Genomic DNA, 22,117 nt, shown 5'->3' with positions numbered 1-22,117 from the left:
CTTTTCTCCAATTAAATTTTACTTCCTCCTAGAGAAGTGTTTTTTGAAAGCGTATCTGTGATAGGGTTAAGAAAAAGTACTACAATTTCTTCTATATATGATATTTTTATGTGTATATATATGTTTAATATTTATGTGAATTAAAAGTTAAAGGTGTCTTTGTTAAACCAACTGCCAAGACCTGAGTTATTATGTGCAGGACTGTGGTTTTTCATCCCGTTTTACTGTTATTCCATAAAGTCTACAGGCAAAGTAGATCATGTCATACTGTCTGTTTGTGTGATGTCTTAGATGTATTGATGCTCAACTTTATCAGCAGTAATAAAGTAATCCCCTTCATTGATAAGAGAAGCATATCCTCTTTACTTGCAAGGTGTCTGAAGTCTACAGCATTTTAAACATTGCTTTAAAAGTTAGACCAAGGGTTACCTAGTATGTTCCTTTATTATCTGTTTCCTTTCAACAGATGTTCAACAGGCTTTGTATGAGCTTGCATACCATGTTGTCAGAGGAAACCTGAAGCATGATCAAGCTTCTAATGTTCTTGGTGATGTTATAGTAAGTATATATTTGTAAAAATTACATACTTACTAGTTTTCAGTTTGTCATAAATGTCCAAATGAAATCAAGCAGGATAATATTCGATGGACTTGTTTTTCTGTGTCTAAAAAGTCATTCTTGTCCTTTCTCTTAATTCGTGTGCACTAGCAATATATATAGTCTGTCAGGGTTTTGTTTTTTCCCCTACTTTTTGTGGTGAGGAATAGATGTATTCATTTTAGCATAAATTAAAAATTACTTAATTTTTAGGGGCATATGAAGACTGAAGTTTTTAATAAGTGCTAAAAATAGATTTCACTTGCTTATGTAGCATATCTGTAATGCCACCTACTGGTGTTTTTATGATTTATATCTTTCTTAGAGTTTAACAGTGTGCATCTGCCATTTTACTGTTGGGATGTCTTAAGTCCCGTGACTGCCTTTAAAATGATGTGTTAGACTTACTTTTTGTTTGAAAAGGGTTTTTCTTAAAATGCTTTAAATAAATAAAGTAGGGAAAAGAGTTTTTTTCCTCTAAATTTCTGAGGCGTGATGTTGGTGTTCCTAAAAAAAAAACCCCTGAAAATAATACATTTTAAAAAAAATCTTCTGAAGATGATTTCTTATTCTTTCTTAGATTGCATTTTGACATGTATGGAACATTAGGAAAAAACACATTTTGCAGTAATTCTAGGATAACCTTTTTAGGTTTTTAAACTTCTGCATTGGGTTTGAGAGAAGTCAAGGCTGAAGTGCACCTTGCTCTTGGGACAGCATGTGATGACGTTTGATCTTTAGTTACTGTGGGAAGTTGTAACTTTTTAGGTGCCTGAGAAAGTACAGTTGACTTCCAGGCTGGTGCTGCTCTTCAGACAGAGAGTTCCATGGTGCTGGAGAAATGGAAGGAGTAACCAGAGGGTTTTGTACCTGACCACTAAATACTCTTTTAAGTTACATTGAAATATTATGTTATATCGTTACATATCAAGAATTAGTACAGCACTTAGGTAGTAGTCAATAATTGAGCCTCTTCATTATTTATTAATCCGAGTTATTGATTACTATTACTATCATTAATTAATAATGCAGATTATTATTACTAATGTGAACTTTGTGATGAAGTTTTGTTTTATGTAATAGAATAAGAATTGTCTAAGTGTACATACTGGAATTTCTGTATTCACTAAGTAGTGATCGCTTTCTTTTTTAGGAATTTCGGGAAGACATGCCTTCCATCCTAGCTGATGTATTCTGCATATTAGGTAAGTGGGGTTCCCTTCCTTTCAGCATTGCAACAGATTTGGAGAAATACACGCTTTGTGCTTTTGCTTGTTGACTTCTTTAGGAAATTTCATTAAATCTGTAACTTCCGTTAAATCTGACTTCTATTTACAAAATATGTGTTGATTCTTCCTCAGTATATCTGTATCTAAGTTGTTAATGTCTTTCCATTCAGCTTTATTCTGTTATAGTTTCCAGAAGTTTACCTGTTAAAGGCAATGGAAATTGATCTGTCAAGAACAGTTACAGGAGCTAGCTTGTAAGAGTGTTGGATGTTAGCTAATGGAATCAGTGACTTGGTGTTCTTATCATTCTTATAAGTATATTAAATAAAAGTTGAGTTGCTGCTAGGTAGATCCTCTGTTCTCAGAATGTGTTCTGTAAATATTTTTATCTGTACAGTCACTCTTAGTGCAGTGGAGCTTGTAATAATTGTCCAGAAATCTAAAGGCAAATGACATAATTTGCCAAGTTACTGTCTGCCAACTGAGCAGGCTTTAAAGGTGTGAACCTCTTATTCTGGTAATAACTTTGAGTTTTTGGTGTTGTGATGTTGTTCCAAAGCTGTTTCTCTCATGTTGCAGCATTTTATGCTGTATACATTTTTCCAGGTCGTTGTTTTAGCTGCTTGCAGTTCCTATCTTGTTTTATGTCTTATGTTTTTTTTCAAAAAATTTCAGCTAATTCTTTTGACAGCCTGCTCATCGCAAATCCTCATTTGTTCTGTACACTGAAGTAGTGTGGTGTCTTCTGTGCTGTGGCTGCCTCTGCAGAGAGACACCTAATTAAGTTTGCCTGTGCAGCCTCTGTTCTGTAACATCTAAATGATGAATTTTGACTATTTTATTCGCAATGTTTCATTCTATGTAATTGTGTCATCTTTTTGTAATAATTAGTTTTTATAATGCAGCATTACACTGATACCCTTTGGTTTTTTAAGCTGGGTTAGAAAATTTAGATTAGTTGCATTTTGAACTACTTGAGTAATTGAGACTAGTTTATCTATCTGCCTCTTTTTTTTCCCCCTCCTTCCCTTCAAATTAGTATGTAGCTAAATGCTGTGCCTCCACTAGTAACAGAGAAATAGTATGGCTAAGGAGGTAGGTTTCAAATGTGGGACAAAGGACATTTGACAATTTCTTGCTTGTTTTTAATGAGATTCCTCTAGCACTTTTTCCCTCTAACCAGTATTTGCTGCTGTCAGGATTTTTTTTTTTTTCCCCTAATGTTGTGGACTTGGTGTTCCGTGATTCTGTGGTGAAATGATTCTATGACCTCAAGGTGGATGAGTAGGTGGAACGTGGCAAGAAGTGAGCATGTTACAAACAACGTGCTTTACATTGTGTTATCGTTAGCATTTAACAGAATAGTTATGAAAAGAAGGAATTTGTGTAAATCCCACAAGTAATGATTTGTTTTTTCCTTTTCATTTTCCATCTTTTATACTAGATATTGAAACAAGTTGTTTAGAAGAAAAAAGTAAGAGGGATCATTTCACCCAACTGGTATTAGCCTGTTTGGTAAGTTGCACTTAGAAAGTCTTTTGTTAAAAGTATATGCCAAAATCTGACAAGAAATATCAGAGTTTTGCAGCTGTTTATTTTTTAGGAAAAGATTGTTAGAATGTTTTAAGAAATTCCCCCAAAAATTTAAAAAAGCATCCTCAAAGTGTTATGGTAGTGTAATATAGTTGTCCCTTAAATTCTTTAAAGAGCTTTGAGAGAACTTAAATTTTTACCCCATCAACAATATCCCTAGATGCTATGCAGTGTATACTTTGTAACCAGAAATTAGGCTCTGGGACTTGCTTCTTCAGAGTGCTTTTCTATGTAAAATCTACTCCTGTAAAATTCCAGTTTCAGTTAAATAGTTTCTCAGTTTTGTCCACTTATGTTTGAAGCAGAACGCATGTAGTGTCCTGGTATGTCACAATATTTGACCGTTTTTTGTAGTCAGAAAGGATATGTAGCCTGAAGTAATTATCAGATGGTTTCTAGCTCTTTGTAATTGATGAATTTAATGTGTATTTTGGTGTTTTTTAGTATCTTGTATCTGACACTGTCCTAAAGGAGCGTTTAGATCCGGAGACACTGGAGTCATTAGGACTTATTAAGCAGTCTCAACAGTTCAATCAGAAATCTGTTAAAATAAAGACAAAACTCTTGTAAGTTTTGGGGCAAGGGTGGTTTGGGGAGTGGGTTTGGAGGGTCAATGGGAATTAGTCTGGTTTTCCTGAATCAGCATATGTAATTATGTTAGTTTCGGCAACACAGGATATATTTTGTGGTGTACATTTGGTTTTCGTCTCTACATCCGATGTTTCAGTCTCGGTCTCGAAGAACACCACTTGAAACTAGAATAGGTCCTTATGCACGGACTGTTACGAGCAGTTCTCCAGCATAATGTCCAAGACCAAACTATACTGTTAAGTATAAGCATAATCTTGCTTTTAAGTGGTCTGCATCTGAAATAAAAGAAGAGCTGGATTTGTTTTGAGAATGCTTGCTATCTTGCTGGTGTTCATTGTACTGCATTCTATAATTTCTGCAGTAACTCAAGTAAATTACTAGTTCTTAAAAGTGTATTCAAAATAGCATTTTGTGTAACAAATTTAATATTTATAAGAGCATAAATAAGCTTCACTGTGGATGTGTGTAACACAATAGTGTTTAATTTCTGTTTATTTGCAGTTATAAGCAGCAGAAGTTTAATTTGTTAAGAGAGGAGAACGAAGGTTACGCAAAGCTCATTGCAGAACTGGGGCAAGACTTATCTGGAAATATGACTAGTGATTTAATCCTTGAAAATATCAAATCTTTAATAGGTAAGGAATTTGAAGGAATATGGGCACTGTTTTTCACATGTGGTCTTATGACTAGAGAGACTGATTCTAGACTACTATTTGAGGTTATGTGTGGATCAGGTAATATCTCATGCAGGCATGTAGTGTGATAGTAACATGTATTGTTAGATAACCTTGGATAGAATGATGACATTTGGAAGTTCCTATTTCTGTGGTAAAATTAATTTTGGGACTGTTCTGTAGTTTAGTTTAATTTAGACACTGAATTTACAGTACAGCCTTAAATCTGCATGCTGTGATTTTTACTTCATTTCAGCAGTATTTTTGAGGATGCGCTTGTCATCTCTTAGCAGGCAGATTGGAGGGTAACAAAGTAATGCTTTTTGCTTTTTAAGGTAGTCGATTCAATGCATGAGTTTTCTTTTAGTGTTTAAGAAGTTGAACAAGTGATTCTTTTGAAGAGAAATGAGAAGTAGTAAATGTTCTTCCTTTTTCTGTTTTTGTTTGTGATTTCTGTAAAAACTATTGCATTTGTGTTTTAGTAACAGAATGAAGATGAAAAGTAGCAGTGTTAAACTTTTCTACTCTGTTCTTCTCCACTAGGATGTTTTAACCTCGATCCTAACAGAGTTTTGGATATTATACTCGAAGTCTATGAGTGCAGGCCTGAGTACGATGACTTCTTTGTACCACTGATAGAGTCTTACATGTACATGTGTGAACCTCAAACTCTATGCCATATCCTTGGGTTCAAATTCAAATTTTATCAGGTAATCTATTTCCAGTCTTAATTTTTGGTTTTGATGGTTGATTGTACTCAGTGTTGAGCTGCAGTCAGTGATAACAGATTTTTGCTGCCTTTTTTTTTTAAAAGTAGAAATTAATTTTTAAGTTGTAAAATTCCAGTATTGAAAGCAATAATTTCATTATTTGAGTGGAAGTCTCTAACGAATTTTAGAGAGGACTGCTTAGCATTCTCCAAGACAGCTGAAAACAATCTTGGTACCTGCCATTTGAACTTGTGTAGTTATGTAAGGACTGGCATTAATGAAGAGATTGTACCTTATAAACAAAGACTTGTCCCCAGGATGAGAGCATGTTTGCAAGGGAGTCATGGCTGATATTTGATAAAATATTCAAGGGTTTTTTTACACGTATGGTTAGGAATTGCATACAAGTACTATAAGGTGTGAAGATAGTTGAATGATTTTGTTTCTCAAAATTCTGTTTGTGTATCACAGTTAAGTCTAGTGGCTTGGAGTAATAGCAGTTAAATAATATGGTAAAAAGGAGAACTGTGGGTTAATATGTTCTGTATGAACTATGAGTAGTTTCTTTTCTGTTACATGACCTGCAGTGGTCTGCCTTTTTTTTTTTTTCCTTAAATTTGCAATCTTGTCCTTTTTAGGATCCAAGTGGTGAGACACCTTGCTCCTTATACAGAGTTGCTGCTGTCCTTCTGCAACATAATCTCATAGATTTGGACGATCTTTATGTTCATGTAAGTGACAGTGCTACTCTGTCAAATGCCAAAACTAAGAAAATTTCAGAAAGCAAGCCAGATATTTTACTCTATTTCTAAAGCTTCAGATTCAGAACATACTGAATAGTACCTGTATATGTACATGTTTAGTGTCTTTTAAAATTTCCAGCACTTTCTAATGTCATGTATTCAAATAAACACACACAAATATGAATGCTGATGCACTTCCTTTGAATTATCTGTGTAGCATCCTCCAGATTGTTTACCTGCTGCCTGAATAAGAGGCAGGAGGCAAATGCCTCAGTGTGCTTTAAATGCCTGAGCAGCTTTCCTAAAGAGCTAGACCCTTTCAGTGTTTTGCTTTACAAGACCAATTTTTTCAAAAGTTATAGGACAATCAGCTCCTAACATGCTCTCTTTATTTTAATAGTAGGGTGTTGGGTGTTTTTTTTAAACCCTTAAATATTCTTGAATAGGCATCTCATTCCATCTGCAAGAATGTTAGGTTGAAAGAGGAAAATGGAGTTGTGTTAGGATTTAATCAGAGAGATTTAGCTTCTCCAGTCTGACAGCGTTATCAACCAACCAGTGTAGCAATTTGGTGGATGGTAAACAGAATGTTACAGTTATCAAAATAATTTTACCTTATACACAAATTTTTAATTTGAGACTAGCCGCAGATACTTTAAGACTCTTAAGTCTTCCACTGAAATCAAGGAAATGAGCTCTAGTTACAACTATGGAAATTTTGGAATATAGTCCTGCCATTAATTTGTGTGGCAGTTCATAGCGTCAGTCACAATCTGACTTGTCAATAACTGTTTCTGGTTTCACAGGACTATTTTGGCTAAAAATGTGTCGATTAGAGCAAGAGTAGGAGTGCTTGTCTCAGATAATTGATGTAGAGGGAGGAATGCATGATAATAATGCTACTTTGTTAAGGAATGTTTGTAAGCTTACAAAACAACTGCTCAGACTGGGAATTACAGTGGCCTGTGCAATCCCAGCTCAGACCTGTACAGGTGTGGGCATGTTCTCTGACAATCTCACAGCTGGCGTGGTCCCTGCATTCATTTGTATTGATCACCTTTGTCATGTTGGTTCTTGGCCTCATTTTTAATCCACTTGCATTCCAGAGTGTCTCTGCCAGTCTCTCTATCTCTGTATGTTTGGGATGGCATTTTTTTCCTCTTTTCAGTTCAGGCTTCATTTAACTTGCTATGGGAGTATCAAGAAAATAATTAGCATGTAGGTGTTGTCTTAAGTGTATGTATTGTGTGGCTCCTATACAAGAGGAGCTGTCAGGATTATCATTCATATCAAGAATGTTTTCCCCACCTCTGCCTTCCCCTTCCAAGCCTGTAAGAACTGTTTTCTATTTGCATATATATATACACACAGCCATATATTATATGTATCACATTCTGAAGATGTGATTTACCCTTTGAAATTCCACACTAGGTATTTCTTGGTGAATCTTAGTAGGCTACCTGTGTTTTCAAATGAGGGGAGTGTAGCGCTTTAAAACTTTTACCTTTCCAAGTGGGATTCTTTCTTCCGCAAATTTCCATGAAATCGAGGAATTCTACTGTCTTGCCTCTGAAGAAGGTGATTTCCTTCTACTGTCAGTTTGGGAGGAGAAAAAACAGTAAAAATCTTCCCTGTTAAAAACAATAGAAGAAAAGATTACTGGATCAAAGAGGTCATGACCCTACAGTAAGTTTGGATTACTTATTTGCAGTTTGAGCATGATTTTAGGAATCAAATTGAAGTTTGGCTTTGTCAGAAAAACACTTTTCTCCTGTCTCACAACTTGACCTTTTAATTTTTGAGCGTAGGGTTATATTCCTCACCCTGCTTGTTCTCACATACAAGACTGTGCTGAGGTTTTATCATAGTAGGAATCTCTTAATGTAAGATGGCTTTTAAGGAGCAGATGTTACATGTGTTTAACCCACATTGCTGATAGATAGGATATTTGGTAAGCTTTAAATGGTACTCCTTTAAAATGAAGTGCAATCTAAGTGTGTGTCTAAAGTAGGTTACCTAGTTTTCCTTGGTGATTATTTTTTTTCCTTTAGATGAGCAAGTGAAAATTTATGCTTTTTAATATGCACTTTGTTTTAGGGCACTGAGTTTTGTAAGTGTTAATCATCAAGTATGTGCGTAATTGTCACCACATAGGTACAGCTGAACGCTAAATTGGAAAGGAGAAGGGGAGCCGATAGTAGTAACGGTTTTGAGGAAGTACGACAATATCATTTCTCACGAGTCCTTGATTTCAGAGTAGTTTTTTAACAGTATACTTCCTTGTTGGCATGATGGTAGCAAGGAAAATGATCTTTCAGGGAGTAGGTTTATCTGATTAGTAACGAGGAAGGACAAACAACTACTTTGAGCTCAAGTAGTAGTAGGTGGCTTTAATTTTCAGATGTAATGTTTGGTGGGTTTTTTTTGTTTTTAGCTTCTTCCAGGGGATAATGCCATCATTGAAGAACACAAACGAGAGATAGTGGAAGCTAAACAAATTGTCAGAAAACTTACAATGGTCGTTTTATCCTCTGAAAAAACTGAGGAGAAGGAGAAAGAAAAGGAAAAAGAGGAGGAGAAAACTGAAAAGGTGTGTATCTATCATGTTTACTTTTAAATAATCTTATTGGAAAGGAAACTGTTCATAATTGTTATGAAAACATTTTGTATTTATTTGAAATGTAGACAGGTACATACTTCTTGGAAGGGTTGTATCTATCCTCCCATTACTTCTGTTGTATTGAATGTGCAAAAATTAGTGACTTGGGGTTTGTTCTGGATTTCTTGTGGTTTAATGTTCTTGGTTCAATGAGTAATTTAATTCCTCCCTTTTTGTTCTGTCAGCTCCACTAAGTATGTCACAGCTTTCATATACTTCACAATCTTTAACAACTGTGTTTTCTGGGACCCATGATAGTATAATCCAGGTTGTGTTCTTAATAAGGACATTAGTAAGAGTTTATTCCTTATTTTTCTCAATCAAGAATTGGAATGTAAAGAATCGCCAGACTTACAAAACCAGCTGTGATTATCCTGAATTGTAGAAAAAGGTTTTGACTGAATGTGTAATTACAAATATGTAACTGTCTGCTGTGCTTTTAATTAGATCTGCATCTTTCTGTGTGTAAATGTATACTCTTTATTTAAGGTTCTACTACATCATGTATTGTCTTCCCCAAGGTCTAATTTGTTTCAGAGTGTCCAAGCCTTACTTTAAAGACAAAATTATTTAATCTCTTGGCAGCCTTTCTGCTGTTATCTTCATTTGAGTGTCTAAGTACTGCTCAAACTTCTTATTTAAAACAAAAGAAAGTAAAATAAAAGCTTGATATTTGCATTTTATAAGTGTCGTACTGGAGAGAGGGGAGGGGTCCATCAGTCTTGACATTTTCTGTATCCTCCTTGATTCATTGTATCAATCTGTTTTGTCTACATATTACTCTTTTTTTTTCCTATCCTGCCTTGATTCTGTACATTTCTGAGCTTCCTTCCTCCTACCATTTCTCTTGCCTAGCTTGAAAAAATCTACAGCAGCTGCTGTAGTCACTTCTCTCTGGCTCTCAACTGGAGCCACATCTCCTGCTGGAACTAATTCCTTTCACTAGCTTTACATTTCTGACCTCTCTCCCACTCATTATCTCAACATCCCTTTAGATGATACCACATTGCTTTGGTCTACCTGCCCTGTGGTCGGATGAGACTGCTTGGAATTCTCTGAAGTGCGCATGTCACCCTGTTCTGATGGAAAACTAAACTCTCGATGGGACATGGGGAGTGTATATATTGCAAGTAATGTCAGAAGAATTAAGGCAGTTTTTATGGCTAAGCTTTAGAATTAAGAACTAGGGAATTTTAAGCACTAGCAGAAACTGAAGCTTTTTTTGAAGGATTACAATGACAACAAAGTCTGAGCCTGTGTGATGGGAAAATAAAAGTAATTTCTGTGACTCTTTACGTGCTGTTATGTAGTGCATGTTGTTCCTTGAAAAGCTTGTTTCTGTGTTAGTGGTTTTGTATGCAATTAACTGTGCAACTCGTAAGGATTAGTAGAGTAACTACATGCGAAAGCTGTTGACAATCTAAATTTTGAGTACTTGGTGTCCAGTATGCAGTTTTAATGTACAGTTTTAGATATGCTACCATGGAATAAATGCCTGGATAAGGAAAATAGCGTTTCATGATTACTGACTCTAAATTTTCTTTTAAATCCACAAGGTGCTTATTTTGTGTGTTTAAAATCTGTTATTGTCTCATGACTCTAACATGAATAACTTCGTATTGGCAAATGCATTATCTACATTTGCCTCTTAAGATGCATTTGACAGAACCAAATAATAGAGAGCTACTTGAGAGGCTACAGAACTCAGCAGTGTGCCTACATTTGACAGCAGTTCCAGGCTGACTTTGTGCCATGCGTGCTTTCGCTTTTGGAGAGTGAGTTTCAGAAGAGCTTGCTCACCCAAAGAGACACCCGGTCAAGCAGGTTGTGTGTGTGAGCCGTGGGTGTTTTGGAAGTGCAATAGCAAACTGGCACACAAAGCCTGGCAAGATGGAGTGAGTAGAAACACAGATTCTAAGATAGTTAGTAATCACCCAAAAAAAAACAAATGACCAAAAGTTTGGTGTTTAGTATCAAACTTTAACCGGTGTGTTCATAGCAAGTAAATAACTGGTTTATGATTTTTTTTTTTTTTGGGGTAATAATATGGCTTTTAATTTAAGAAGTCTGTTGTATTGAACATGGATTTCAAGCTTCCTGCTTATACTGCACAAGTAAAGCTTCTAAACACTTCTGTAAAGGATCAGCATACCCTTTTGTGAACATAGTATATATTGACTTAAAAAGACAATCCTTGGCATCAAAGGAACTTGAAGTAGTTATATGGTACAATCACATTAGTGTGTGTGTTTCTAGTTGCATGTGTACGATTTTAATCTTTCAGAGGCTAACCTTGTCCTGAGGTGCAGATATGTTTTTGGTGGTTTTTGTTGGTGTGGGTTTTTATTTTTGGTTTTGTTTTGGTTTTTTTTCCCCAAAGGAAAGGCTAAAATTTCATTACTACATAAGTTCAACATGAATATAGATCTGTGCATTTTGTTTTGCTATGAAACTTCCCTCTGCATGTTACCATGTACTAGACTGTTCTACTTTGAAAACTATCAGAAAGATGGTTGCCAATGTTATAAAGTTCTAAAAGGAAAAAAAATTTTAAAATTCATGCAAACTATAGGACCACAGAGGCATCTGCTTTGTAATTATTTTTTGTTCTTGGCAGTCTGTCGTGTCTGTTTGCATGATTCAAATAAAACAATGGGGTTTTGCCTCAAAATGCTTGAAAGTTTTGTCCTAGACTTGTGATCTTCCCTTGGTATAAACATCTTAGACTTGTAGTTACGTTCAGCTAATTTGCAGTCACTATTCCTTACCATTAGTCATTTGCTAATAGATGTTTATCTTGGGGACCAGGAAAAAACTATTTTTAACGATAAAATATATCAATAGCATGCCCATGTAAAAATGCTTCAAGGCATGATCTTAATTGTGAACTCATATTTTCTCTTATGCTTATATTGCGAAATGGGATATTTGGAAAACTTTTTGTAGGCTTGCACTTAAAACTAGACTCTCCCAGAGTATATGCTAGTGTTAAACTTACGATACAGGCAGAGATAAGTAAATGTTTTGGGTTTGGTTTGATGTTGTTGGGGTTTGGGTTTGTTGTGTGTGTGGTTTGTTTGATTGTTGGTTTTTTTTTTTTAATGGTCTCATTTTGCAAGAAAAAATTGTGGTTTTATATCCAGAACAATGCACAATGCAAAAGATTCTTAAGTGCTTACGTTGTTCTTAAATCTTATGTAAAGAAAGAGGCTGCAATAGATTGTGACATTTTGAAAAGTGTATTACCAGATGTACATCAGATGACTTTATAAACTTCCGGTTTGAACTTTAACTTTTTTTTCTTTGATCCAGATGTTAGATTCTATGTGGCCTGGTTTATTATTGTTTCTGAATTGTGCTTATTGTCTAAATGTCTACTTGAATTTTATTTTACATATTTTTATTATATAGTTAAAATACTAGGGGGTGTTTTCCCTCCGGCTGTTGATTATGGCTGGATATTGCTTAAGGAGAAATATTAAGAAGACTTTATGAATACACTTTTTCATTGTTTGTTTTCTTGCAGCCTCCTGATAATCAAAAGCTTGGTTTATTGGAAGCTTTATTAAAAATTGGTGATTGGCAGCATGCACAAAGTATTATGGATCAGATGCCTCCGTTTTATGCTACTTCACACAAGCCTATTGCAATTGCCCTGTGCCAGCTTGTACATGTGACAATTGAACCTCTGTACCGCAGGTAATGGGAAAAGTAGAATTCTGTTTCTTCATAGGGGAAAACTGCTATTGATGTATAGGCATGAATTCACTAATAAGTCTAACTGTATTGATAGACTTCTAAAATTTTCACTTCTGTTTCATGTGAAATGCTGCACGTCTTATTTTTCAGAGTTGGTGTGCCGAAAGGAGCTAAAGGGTCACCAATTTCTTCTTTGCCAAACAAGAGGGCACCAAAACAAGCAGACAGCTTTGAGGACTTGAGAAAGGAAGTGTTCAACATGCTTTGTTACCTTGGTCCTCATCTCTCCCACGATCCTATTTTATTTGCAAAAGTGGTGCGCCTTGGAAAAGCCTTTATGAAAGAGGTTGGTATGACAGAACATTTTGTCAAAACTTGAAAAATACCAATGCCTCTGATGTCAAAAACTGCTGGAGTCTTACTAGTTGTGTATGTATTCAAATATGGAAATATAAAATATTTCTTAGACTAACAACAAATTTGAAGGATCTTATTTATTGATAATTTTTATGATCAATAAGCATAAATGCTTTTATGAACAACTTAAGGCACTTCAGGTTTATAAACCAGGAATATTTAGTGGCAACTAGTTTCTTGTTATGGTCTTTGAAACGTCTGTGTATGGACATATTTTTTTAAATAAACATATGATAATAATTGCATGGAAACTTTTACATTATTAGAGCAACAGTGCAGACAATGGGGAGTAATAACCTAATATGTGTCCAGTACTTGGAATACTTTCTATTCCAGCTGTCAGGTTATTTGGGAAGTGAGGGATGTTGCATCTTTTTAATTAGCGAGGTGTCCCCCTGTTCTGCCAGTTAAAATGCTGCTATTCTTGTGTCAGTGACAAATCTCTGGGTGCCACTAAGCATGAGTTCAATGTGGAGATCTAAAACATCCTATATAGCCTCAGGTCACCAACTTTAGAAATAAAATGACCTCTTGAGATTTGTTATTGTATTTTGGCCATATCTTTACCATGTACATATTGAAAGCTTGGTAGTATGACCTGTTCTAAAAGACCGCAAGGTTAATTTATGTTCTGAACTCCCTTGGAATGTACTTGGTAGTTCAGACAGAGTCTGGTGACTTCTTTTGCTGCTTTTCTGGCAATTTGCTATTTGACTAGCAGTTTTTGTTTTGTTTTCAAGTCAACAATAGAGGATTTTTTAGTTTTTTGTTTGATTTTTTTTTTAAGTAGCAGCTCAGAGAAACGTTGGAATTCATAGTTTTTGAAATAATTTTTTAAATTATTATTATTAAAAACAAACACTCCCTCCCGACTTAAAAATCACTATTTTTGTTAGTTACCTCTTCATTTTAACTTAGAACTGAAAGCTGCAGAGGTTGGTTGGTCTAAATGGTACGGGAGGGGAGATTTTTCAGTTTTACAACCTTTTTTTCCTTGAAAGTATTTTTTTAATTTCAACGACAACCAACAAATATTGGAACATTCAAACCTACATACCACCTGAGGGGAAGCTTTTGTGCCGAGCTGTACTTGATGATACAGAGCTAAGAACACAGCTAATTCTTGGGATCGAAGATCTTTTGGTCTAACTTAATAGATTTTTGACGAGAGAGTTTGGTCTCATCAGGTTCCAAGATGTAATGACAGGGTGACAGAAGCTACACTAAGTTTGGCGTCCAAGTAGTCTTTTTAATAAAATTACAGTAACTTCAAGCATTTCCATCTTCCCCTGCTTCCTTATCTTTGTAGGAGGTGTAATTGCTCAGCATTTTCTCATCCAGAATGCCAAGGTTTCCCAATGGTTACTACTCTGGCTTTATAGCATGCTTATTTCTTCCTGGCCTATGAGAAGATTGCTCTTTGAGTGATATGCGATATTGCACTCACAACGCAGTTAATTTGGAAACTATAGAGGGAGTAATTAATTTGACTGCTGTCAGCAGACTATTAGGACAACTTTAGTTAAAGTTCAAGTACTGACGGTTTGTGAGAAGGCCCTTGTTTCTGTGGATACGTACAGTAGAATAACGAAGATTATTCAGTTAAAGGCATCTCTTGTGCAGTTTTACTGTAAATGTATGAATATAATAGTTTGTGTTTCTGACAAGAATGAGCAACATTTTTAGCTATTTGCTCTAGGTTGGAACTATGAAGAAATTCGTCAGTGACAAAGTGGTTAAGGTAACATAGGGAAAGTTACTTTTAATGCAGTATTGCCATCAGCATGTTTTAGTTTTGAAACTACATTTAACACACTGTAGAAATACTTATAACTGGAGGTGATTTGACTGTAAGTTAACCCATACAGTAGTTTAAAAGTTAGACTACTAACACTGCACTGCAGCTTTCATGCTCAAGGGCGCCTTTAAAATCATTGTGCATTACTGGTGTGATAGCTTAATATGCTTTTCATGGTGAGTGGAACAAGAGGAGAGAAAAAGTAATTTAATAATGAAGACTAAAAGCTTAAGAGAGTATTATTGTGAGAGAAAGATGGGGAAAAATAATCTATGGCTGTTAACTGGCTTGGAAATCCTGCGGTTTGGTTTGGTTTTGTTTTTTTTAACTAGAAGGTGAATGCATAAGGCTTTTTTTTCTCTCTTCAACAAGAAAATCCAGTATTTCATATATAATAGTAAGTTTCCTTAATATTTTAGTTATTACCTCTTTTTGAACAAAAGTATACAAAGCCCTTATATATGTAAGCAATGCGTTTCATCTATGCATTTGAATTTCTGTTCAAAAATATTTTAATGCTGACAACTTGGAAAATTAAGCGTTTACTAGGCATGTGGCTCTCCAGGCTTATGCTTTTGCTAAGCTAGCCTTGTTGTGAAAGTGTAACCGTTACATTAATTATGCTACAATTAACATGATTGTCTTTCTTACAGTTTCAGTCTGATGGAAGCAAACAAGAAGATAAAGAGAAAATGGTGAGTTTATTTTGGAGGAAGGTGTTTTTATGTCAGATGGTAATTGAGACCAGATGTTTAATAACTGGACAACTCTTCTTTCTCTGTAGAGTTTTACACTTTAAGAAATGCATGTTATACACTTAATTTTTTTTTTTAATTGACAAGTTTGGGCCAGTCACATGGGGGTTTTTTCCATATTCCTGTCCTTTTTTTTAAAAAAAAATTTCATTCTATCTTGCATTCTTCAAACCTAATCTAATTCTTTTAGTCTAGTGCATTCTAGGGCGTACCTCCGACTGTTTATTATATAAATATAGTTTTCATGGTGGCACCTCTATCTTAAAGAATATACTGGGGTAAAGCATAGAGAAAAGGAGAAATTAGAACTAGAGCAGGTGCTTAGTAGTACAATGGAAAATGCTTCTTTATTGGCTAATTTATTTCTTTCTAATTTTCCAATTTATTGAATTATCAAGATTAGTCACAATGAAACCCAAGTGTCCTATTAAGATCTAACTTGCAAAAATAAGTTTTGTTTTGTTTTTTAAAACCAACAAGCAAGTTTTCAATATGAAGTTTGTTCAGTTTTCATTGTTACTTATTCCTTGCTTCTCACGTATCATGATTTCCTGACTTCCTGAATCATTGCAGAGAAAATTAGTCTCTTCTGTTTGGTGTGTGTTGTTTTGTTTGTGGATGTTTTTGGTTGTTATTCTAACATAGCTCCACGGGAAAGAAAAATGTTTAAGAAAGAGGATAGGATACTAAAAAATGGAAGTTGGTAGTGTGCCTTGGGAACATGTATAATGCCTTCAGGTTTTAATCTGGAGTTTTGAAAATGCAAGTTGTGGCAAGGAACACCTTAATACATTGAAAGCAGTTGCCACCATCTATTTTCTTCTGTTGCACTTTATGTAAATCCACAGTATATCCATTTTAAAATTATGTATTTGATTTGAAACTATGAGTGCAACTTGCTGAAAACTTCAGCAGCTTTGCTCAAATATCTTAAATAGCCAAATAAAATGTTGACAGTATACATGGTCCATAAATTGCATAATAGAAGATTTATGATGGGAGATATTTTTAATCCTTTTTTTGTTTGTGTTTTTTTTTGTTTAGGAAGTCTTAATCTTGTGGCAAACTTGTATTTTATCAGTCTACTAAGATGTGCAGTTTGTGCACATCTGCATAGGATGCATAGCGTTGCTTCTGATGTACTTGATGGTTACCTCGAGTTTTTTTTCTCTCTCAGGAGATACTGTTTAGCTGTTTGTTGAGTATTACCGATCAAGTCTTACTTCCATCTCTTTCTCTGATGGACTGCAATGCATGCATGTCTGAAGAATTATGGGGAATGTTCAAAACCTTTCCATACCAGTACCGGTGAGTAGAATAATTTGTTTCCATTCTTTGAAAGTGGTCTCTTGAATTGTCAGTACTAAAAATAGTTTTCCTTTATGATCTTTCAAGGTACCGTCTTTATGGGCAATGGAAGAACGAAACATACAATAGTCACCCCCTTCTAGTGAAAGTTAAAGCTCAAACCATAGACCGAGCCAAATATATCATGAAGTAAGTTGTCTAATGCCATAAGTAAAGTTCAGCTGTGATACAATGTATTGCTTGTCACCAACTGCAGAAAAGACTTGGCAAATATGTTCCCTTTCTAATGACTCAGTAATTTCACTGATAATCCTTGTTCATTAAGTATTTAATGTACTGTGATTAAAAACTGTCAAATAAGGATACAGACGAATTTGTCACCAACAGGGGTATTTAATCTGTGAAGGTGTCCCATTAAATTATTGCAAACCTTTTCCCTGGGTATACTGTTGTTTGAGAAATTGCTTTGCTTCTCAAAATGTCAGAGTGCAACATATTTTCTCTAGGTATGGAGACTCTAGTCCGAATAGTCTCAAAAATGTTGTCACAGTTTCTGTAGGTCTGAATTTAAGGCAGTCATTTGAACTGAATGGAATGATTCATTCTCATTTTCAAGCGGGCACATAACAACTTTAGATTGACTTCACATTTAACATCTCTGGCATCATTGTCAGGGACTTCAGTTCCCCGTTTGTTGTTGCCAAAAGCAAATGCCATGGTTTTATAATGTGGATAATTAGAACCTTTCTACATAGGCAAGACAGAATAACTGTTACTGGGTGAAAGACTTTGGACTTGCAGCTGTGAAAGCTAAAAACAATGTTTTTCATTCTCTTCTGACTTGCTGCGTAGCCAGTAGAGATGGTAAATCTTTACATCCCTTTTCTGGTACAGTGGATTTCAGCTGTGCGGATGATCCACAGTGCTGTCAGTTGCTGAGATTGTGAGGCGTACAATTCGCTTTTGTGTATCAACTTCAGGTTTGATGTTAAGCTCATATCTTCAGTAGGGGTTGCTGTGGAAGTGTAACACAATGAAGTTCATATTGTGTGTCAATGTACAGAATGCAACAAATGCAAAATGACTGACCTGTGACTAAATCAAATTTGCAGGAGACATTAACAGCATCACGTGCTATTTTTATATGTGGTATGGGTCCCATGGACAACCTCCAAATGCAAAGTATTCAAAGTTTAAATGAATACGATCTATAGTAATACAGGGACAACTGGTTTGTATGTAGTCTCTGCACCTTATAGGATCATAAATTTCACATTCCCAGAGGAGTAACATTTTAATGCTTAAATTTCTTAAAAATGCATCTGCTAGTGACAATTTAAACTCTGTGACTAATAAAGGTGCTTCTTCACTGGAACTAGCTTGTTTTAGTATTCTTTTAGATTATGTATTGCAATAAAATATGTTCTCTTTTACAGGCGTTTAACTAAGGAAAATGTGAAACCCTCTGGAAGACAAATTGGGAAGCTCAGCCACAGCAATCCTACTATTTTATTTGACTATGTATGTAGTTATATGTATTTGAATGCTATTTTATCTTAAAAACAGATATCGAAGTGTGTGTAGGAAGGGACCTGCTGTCTTAGTGAGAGGGCAGCTATAATTTATTTTTTTACTTTTGATGCAAATTTTAAAGTATGGTAATTTGCTAGTAGTGCACAGGTCTGAGATACTAAATATGAGAATAGCTACTGAATAACCGTAACTGCACAGAAAATTACTCCTATAAATAAGTGGATGTAAAGTATTTAATTTGAGAGAGCTGAGCTGGGTCTCAGAGGTAAAGGGACACGCTGATGAGGGTATACGGAATGTGAATTCAAGTTAGGTTGCTCTGGGCAGTTATATATGTATGTAGTAAAGATACATCAGGGTCATTTAGAGGAAAACCTGAAGCTTTGAGGTCTGAAATACACCTCTGAAGTTGGAGAGGATTTTTAAGACTACTTGGTGCTACAGAATGCTTGAGAGGTGTAAAAGTATATTGATGGACCTCTACCTGATTCACAAATGTGACTTTAGATTTTACTTGAAATTAACACTGCAATACACATACACATAATGCATGCATGTCATGCATCAATGAGAACATTCTAAAATTTGATTAGTACAGTTTACTTGTATTCTTTCATGACCTAGGTTCATTTTTTAAAATAGTCTTTTATTATTATAAGAAGCAACAGAAAATCTTACTGCTAAGGTTTAGCATTCTTAAGAAATCTTAGAAAAAAATGAGTGAAATGTTTTTGTGATTTTATTTTCTGATAACTGAAAAGGAAAACAGTTATACAGAATTGTTCTTAACATGTTAGAGACGTGTTTCACTGATCTCTAAAGTACTAGATAGAATAATGACATTACCTGTTACTTTGAAAGTGGTTTAGGATCTTCTGAAAAAACAACTTCAAAGGATGTTTTGTGTATGTTTTGGAGACAAGCATTGTTAAAAGGTTTTAATTTATTATGTGAAAGACAAGGAATACTGTTCCTGTTCAGCTGTATGTCTTTTATAACTTTCAGATTTTATCACAAATACAAAAATATGATAACTTAATAACTCCAGTTGTTGATTCACTGAAATACCTCACTTCTCTGAACTATGACGTCTTGGCATGTATCCTTTTATGTAAATCAATACATCAGCATACTGATAAAGTTGCAGTTGTAGCCAGATTAAATCTGTTGTCTGTGAGTAAATATTATATTTTATTGTTTTCTATTCTTGCTGCTTTTTACTGGAGATTTTAGTGAAGTTTGCAAATACTTGTGCAGTCTTAGTGGCTTACAGAACCCTGTCTGTTTGTTCTTTCATTCTATGAAACTTTATTTTTTAAGGGCTTTTTTACTACTTTGTTCTTGAAGGCATAGTCATTCTCTAAATACTGCTTTTAAGGTTACCATTTCTTTCATAACTTTATTTTGTTATACCATAACTATGTTAGTGGATCCCCTGTATCATGCTTGCTATACTCGCATATCGCGTTTGTATATTACAAATTGTGGAACTGGAAAAACAGGTCTGTGTAGCTTTTGTTTTTACAAATTGAGGAAAAATATTCTCTTTAACTACACTAAAGACTGTATTATTGAAGCTCTGGCAAACCCTGAGAAGGAGAGAATGAAGCATGATGACACTACCATCTCAAGCTGGCTGCAGAGTTAGTGTTCTTGTTTTATTTATTACATTAATGTTTCAAATACTTCAGCTTCCCTGTGATCTACCATACTATTGATGAGTATGATAGATATTTCACTTGGACCTGCCAGCTAATTTTTTAAACAAAGCAGAGAGCTGGCAAGTTAAATCAATAGCAAAATATTTTTTTCTTTGCGTTACAAAAATACCTGTATTTACTAACATTCCACATGTATGCTGTTAATGCTTATTTAATGATTAGTATCTCATGAGGTGCAGTCACAGCTTTTTCTCCTTGCTTTAGGTCTCGCTAGCTTTTGTGGTGCAGTTTTCCGAAAATACCCAATTGAACTTGCTGGTCTGCTTCAATATGTAGCCAACCAACTGAAAGCTGGGAAAAGGCAAGTCTTGCACAACTGATCTTTGTAAACTCAATTTTAATAATGTATTATTTGAGTGCTTACTGATACATGGGTGCTTGATGTAGTTGTTTCTCTAGTAGCAGTAAAACTCCATTCATAATACCAGGAAGGTTAAGAAATTCAAGTAGCAGGAAGAATAGTGTCCTCTTTAGTACATTATTTTTCCTCTGATTGTTTAGCTGTGACATATTATTTTCGAAGTACTGATTTTTCATCTCTAACTTACTTTAATACATTTTTCTTAATAACTAACCTGACAGGGAAAAAAACATGCCAGTCTGTAATACTGTCATATAAATGATTCTGTGTTATTTAAAAAATAAGTATCTGTGATATAAAAGGGTGTGACTGTTACAGTTTGAGTTTTTGTTTTCTCATAGTGTCTTTTCTGCAGGGATAGTTCTTAACACTTTAATATTATTTTAAACACTCCATCCAATTTATTTAATGGCAGTTGAATTGCTTCTTGATGCGTCAGTGTTGTTAATGACTCAAAAATATTTTTAAACAAGGTTTGCAATTTGGATATTCCTTTTCCTTTTGTCCTTCCATCATTATCACTTAGTATTATTGTTTCATTTATTTAATTTTAATGTGTTATTTTTATCACATAGGTATCAACTTTTTTCTATTATTAATCCCCATATGCTTACTGAAAGACAGCTTACCAGTGGAGATAACACAACGTGTTATTTTAGGGTATTTATGTTGAGAAATCTAGTTTTTTGCCTTCCTTGCAATGTAGACTGTCAGTCTCATGTGCTCCCTTGTCCCCAATTTGCTTTGTATTCTGATGATGGTACAATCACATTGAGCTACAGAGGAAGGGTAAGTAATGTTTCTTGTCTTTCCCCAGAAGTAAGTATTAAAACTTTAAGTATTTTGAAAAAAAAAATCAAATTGTTTTTCATATTCAGTTTAGTATTTGGGGTCATAGAAATAAAATGAATTTACCACTATGACCAGTTCCATAGGACTGGAGTATTCAGACATTTGAACAGGAGTATATGCTTGTATCGCATAGTTACTAGGCAGAAAACATACTCAAGTTTGGAAAAGGAAACAAAATATAGACAGTATAAATAAAAAAACTTTGTTTCGGAGGACATAGGTCAACGCTTTTTATAAGTAGGACACACAAATTTCAGAAGTTACTGGAAAATATTGCTGATTTGAATGATCAAGATACAATTTACCACTATTGAGGAAAAGTCATTGCCCTTGTAGAATGCAGAGCAGGAAGTAAAGCCTGGGCTCGGGATGGGATGATTATTGGAGTGTGTTGTATATTCTGTGTTTTAAGTAAAAAAATCGTTTCCATGCTCCAGATAACCACTCCAGACTAATTTTGCCAGTAAATTTCTTAGGCTGTGTACTACTCTTAGAAATTTTTGAATAACATTTAAAATATTCCATGTCCATGAAATAACATGAATAGGTCTTAAGCCTTTCCAGTGGTACGAAGCATGTAAAACAACAAAAGGAAGCAATAAACTTTGATTAATTTGCTGATACTTAATAGCACCACATTCAGTGTTATTTTTAGAAACGATGAAATTGTTCTGAAGGGGTTCTGAAATCAAGCTGTTGAATGCCTGCATTACTTTTAAGTACTAACTTTCTACTTGCAATAAAGAAATCCTTGTATGCTCAGCACACTAGTTTCTTCTTCGAAAAAGGATTAAAATGTTATTTGTTTTAATGTGCATCATAGTATTGTTTTGTACAGTATATTGAATGTGATGGCTGCCATTTCTTAAACAAATTT

The 22,117-nt window shown here is 34.8% G+C and overlaps 1 protein-coding gene across 2 annotated transcripts in view; it reads left to right on the top strand.

Annotated features, from left to right (window-relative positions):
- The window catches only part of THOC2 (THO complex subunit 2), a 51,947-nt gene that overhangs the window by 8,361 nt on the left and 21,469 nt on the right, over window positions 1–22,117 (top strand). Inside the window, exons 3-20 of one of the 2 annotated variants that reach the window (XM_065643171.1) lie at window positions 467–558; window positions 1,751–1,802; window positions 3,271–3,341; window positions 3,864–3,985; window positions 4,512–4,645; window positions 5,228–5,394; window positions 6,033–6,125; window positions 8,572–8,727; window positions 12,323–12,495; window positions 12,646–12,841; window positions 14,612–14,653; window positions 15,364–15,405; window positions 16,643–16,773; window positions 16,861–16,962; window positions 18,210–18,294; window positions 19,312–19,405; window positions 19,869–19,949; window positions 20,232–20,328. In XM_065643171.1, coding sequence (XP_065499243.1) covers window positions 467–558; window positions 1,751–1,802; window positions 3,271–3,341; window positions 3,864–3,985; window positions 4,512–4,645; window positions 5,228–5,394; window positions 6,033–6,125; window positions 8,572–8,727; window positions 12,323–12,495; window positions 12,646–12,841; window positions 14,612–14,653; window positions 15,364–15,405; window positions 16,643–16,773; window positions 16,861–16,962; window positions 18,210–18,294; window positions 19,312–19,405; window positions 19,869–19,949; window positions 20,232–20,328 — 1,930 coding nt within the window. The remainder of the gene's footprint in view (window positions 1–466; window positions 559–1,750; window positions 1,803–3,270; window positions 3,342–3,863; window positions 3,986–4,511; window positions 4,646–5,227; window positions 5,395–6,032; window positions 6,126–8,571; window positions 8,728–12,322; window positions 12,496–12,645; window positions 12,842–14,611; window positions 14,654–15,363; window positions 15,406–16,642; window positions 16,774–16,860; window positions 16,963–18,209; window positions 18,295–19,311; window positions 19,406–19,868; window positions 19,950–20,231; window positions 20,329–22,117) is intronic. The other variant, XM_065643172.1, reaches the window with a different exon arrangement.

Source organism: Caloenas nicobarica, chromosome 12 (assembly GCF_036013445.1).
Source record: "Caloenas nicobarica isolate bCalNic1 chromosome 12, bCalNic1.hap1, whole genome shotgun sequence".
NCBI lineage: Eukaryota > Metazoa > Chordata > Aves > Columbiformes > Columbidae > Caloenas > Caloenas nicobarica.
Note: the sequence above shows the minus strand (reverse complement) of the source record. Positions and strands in the feature narration are given on the sequence as shown.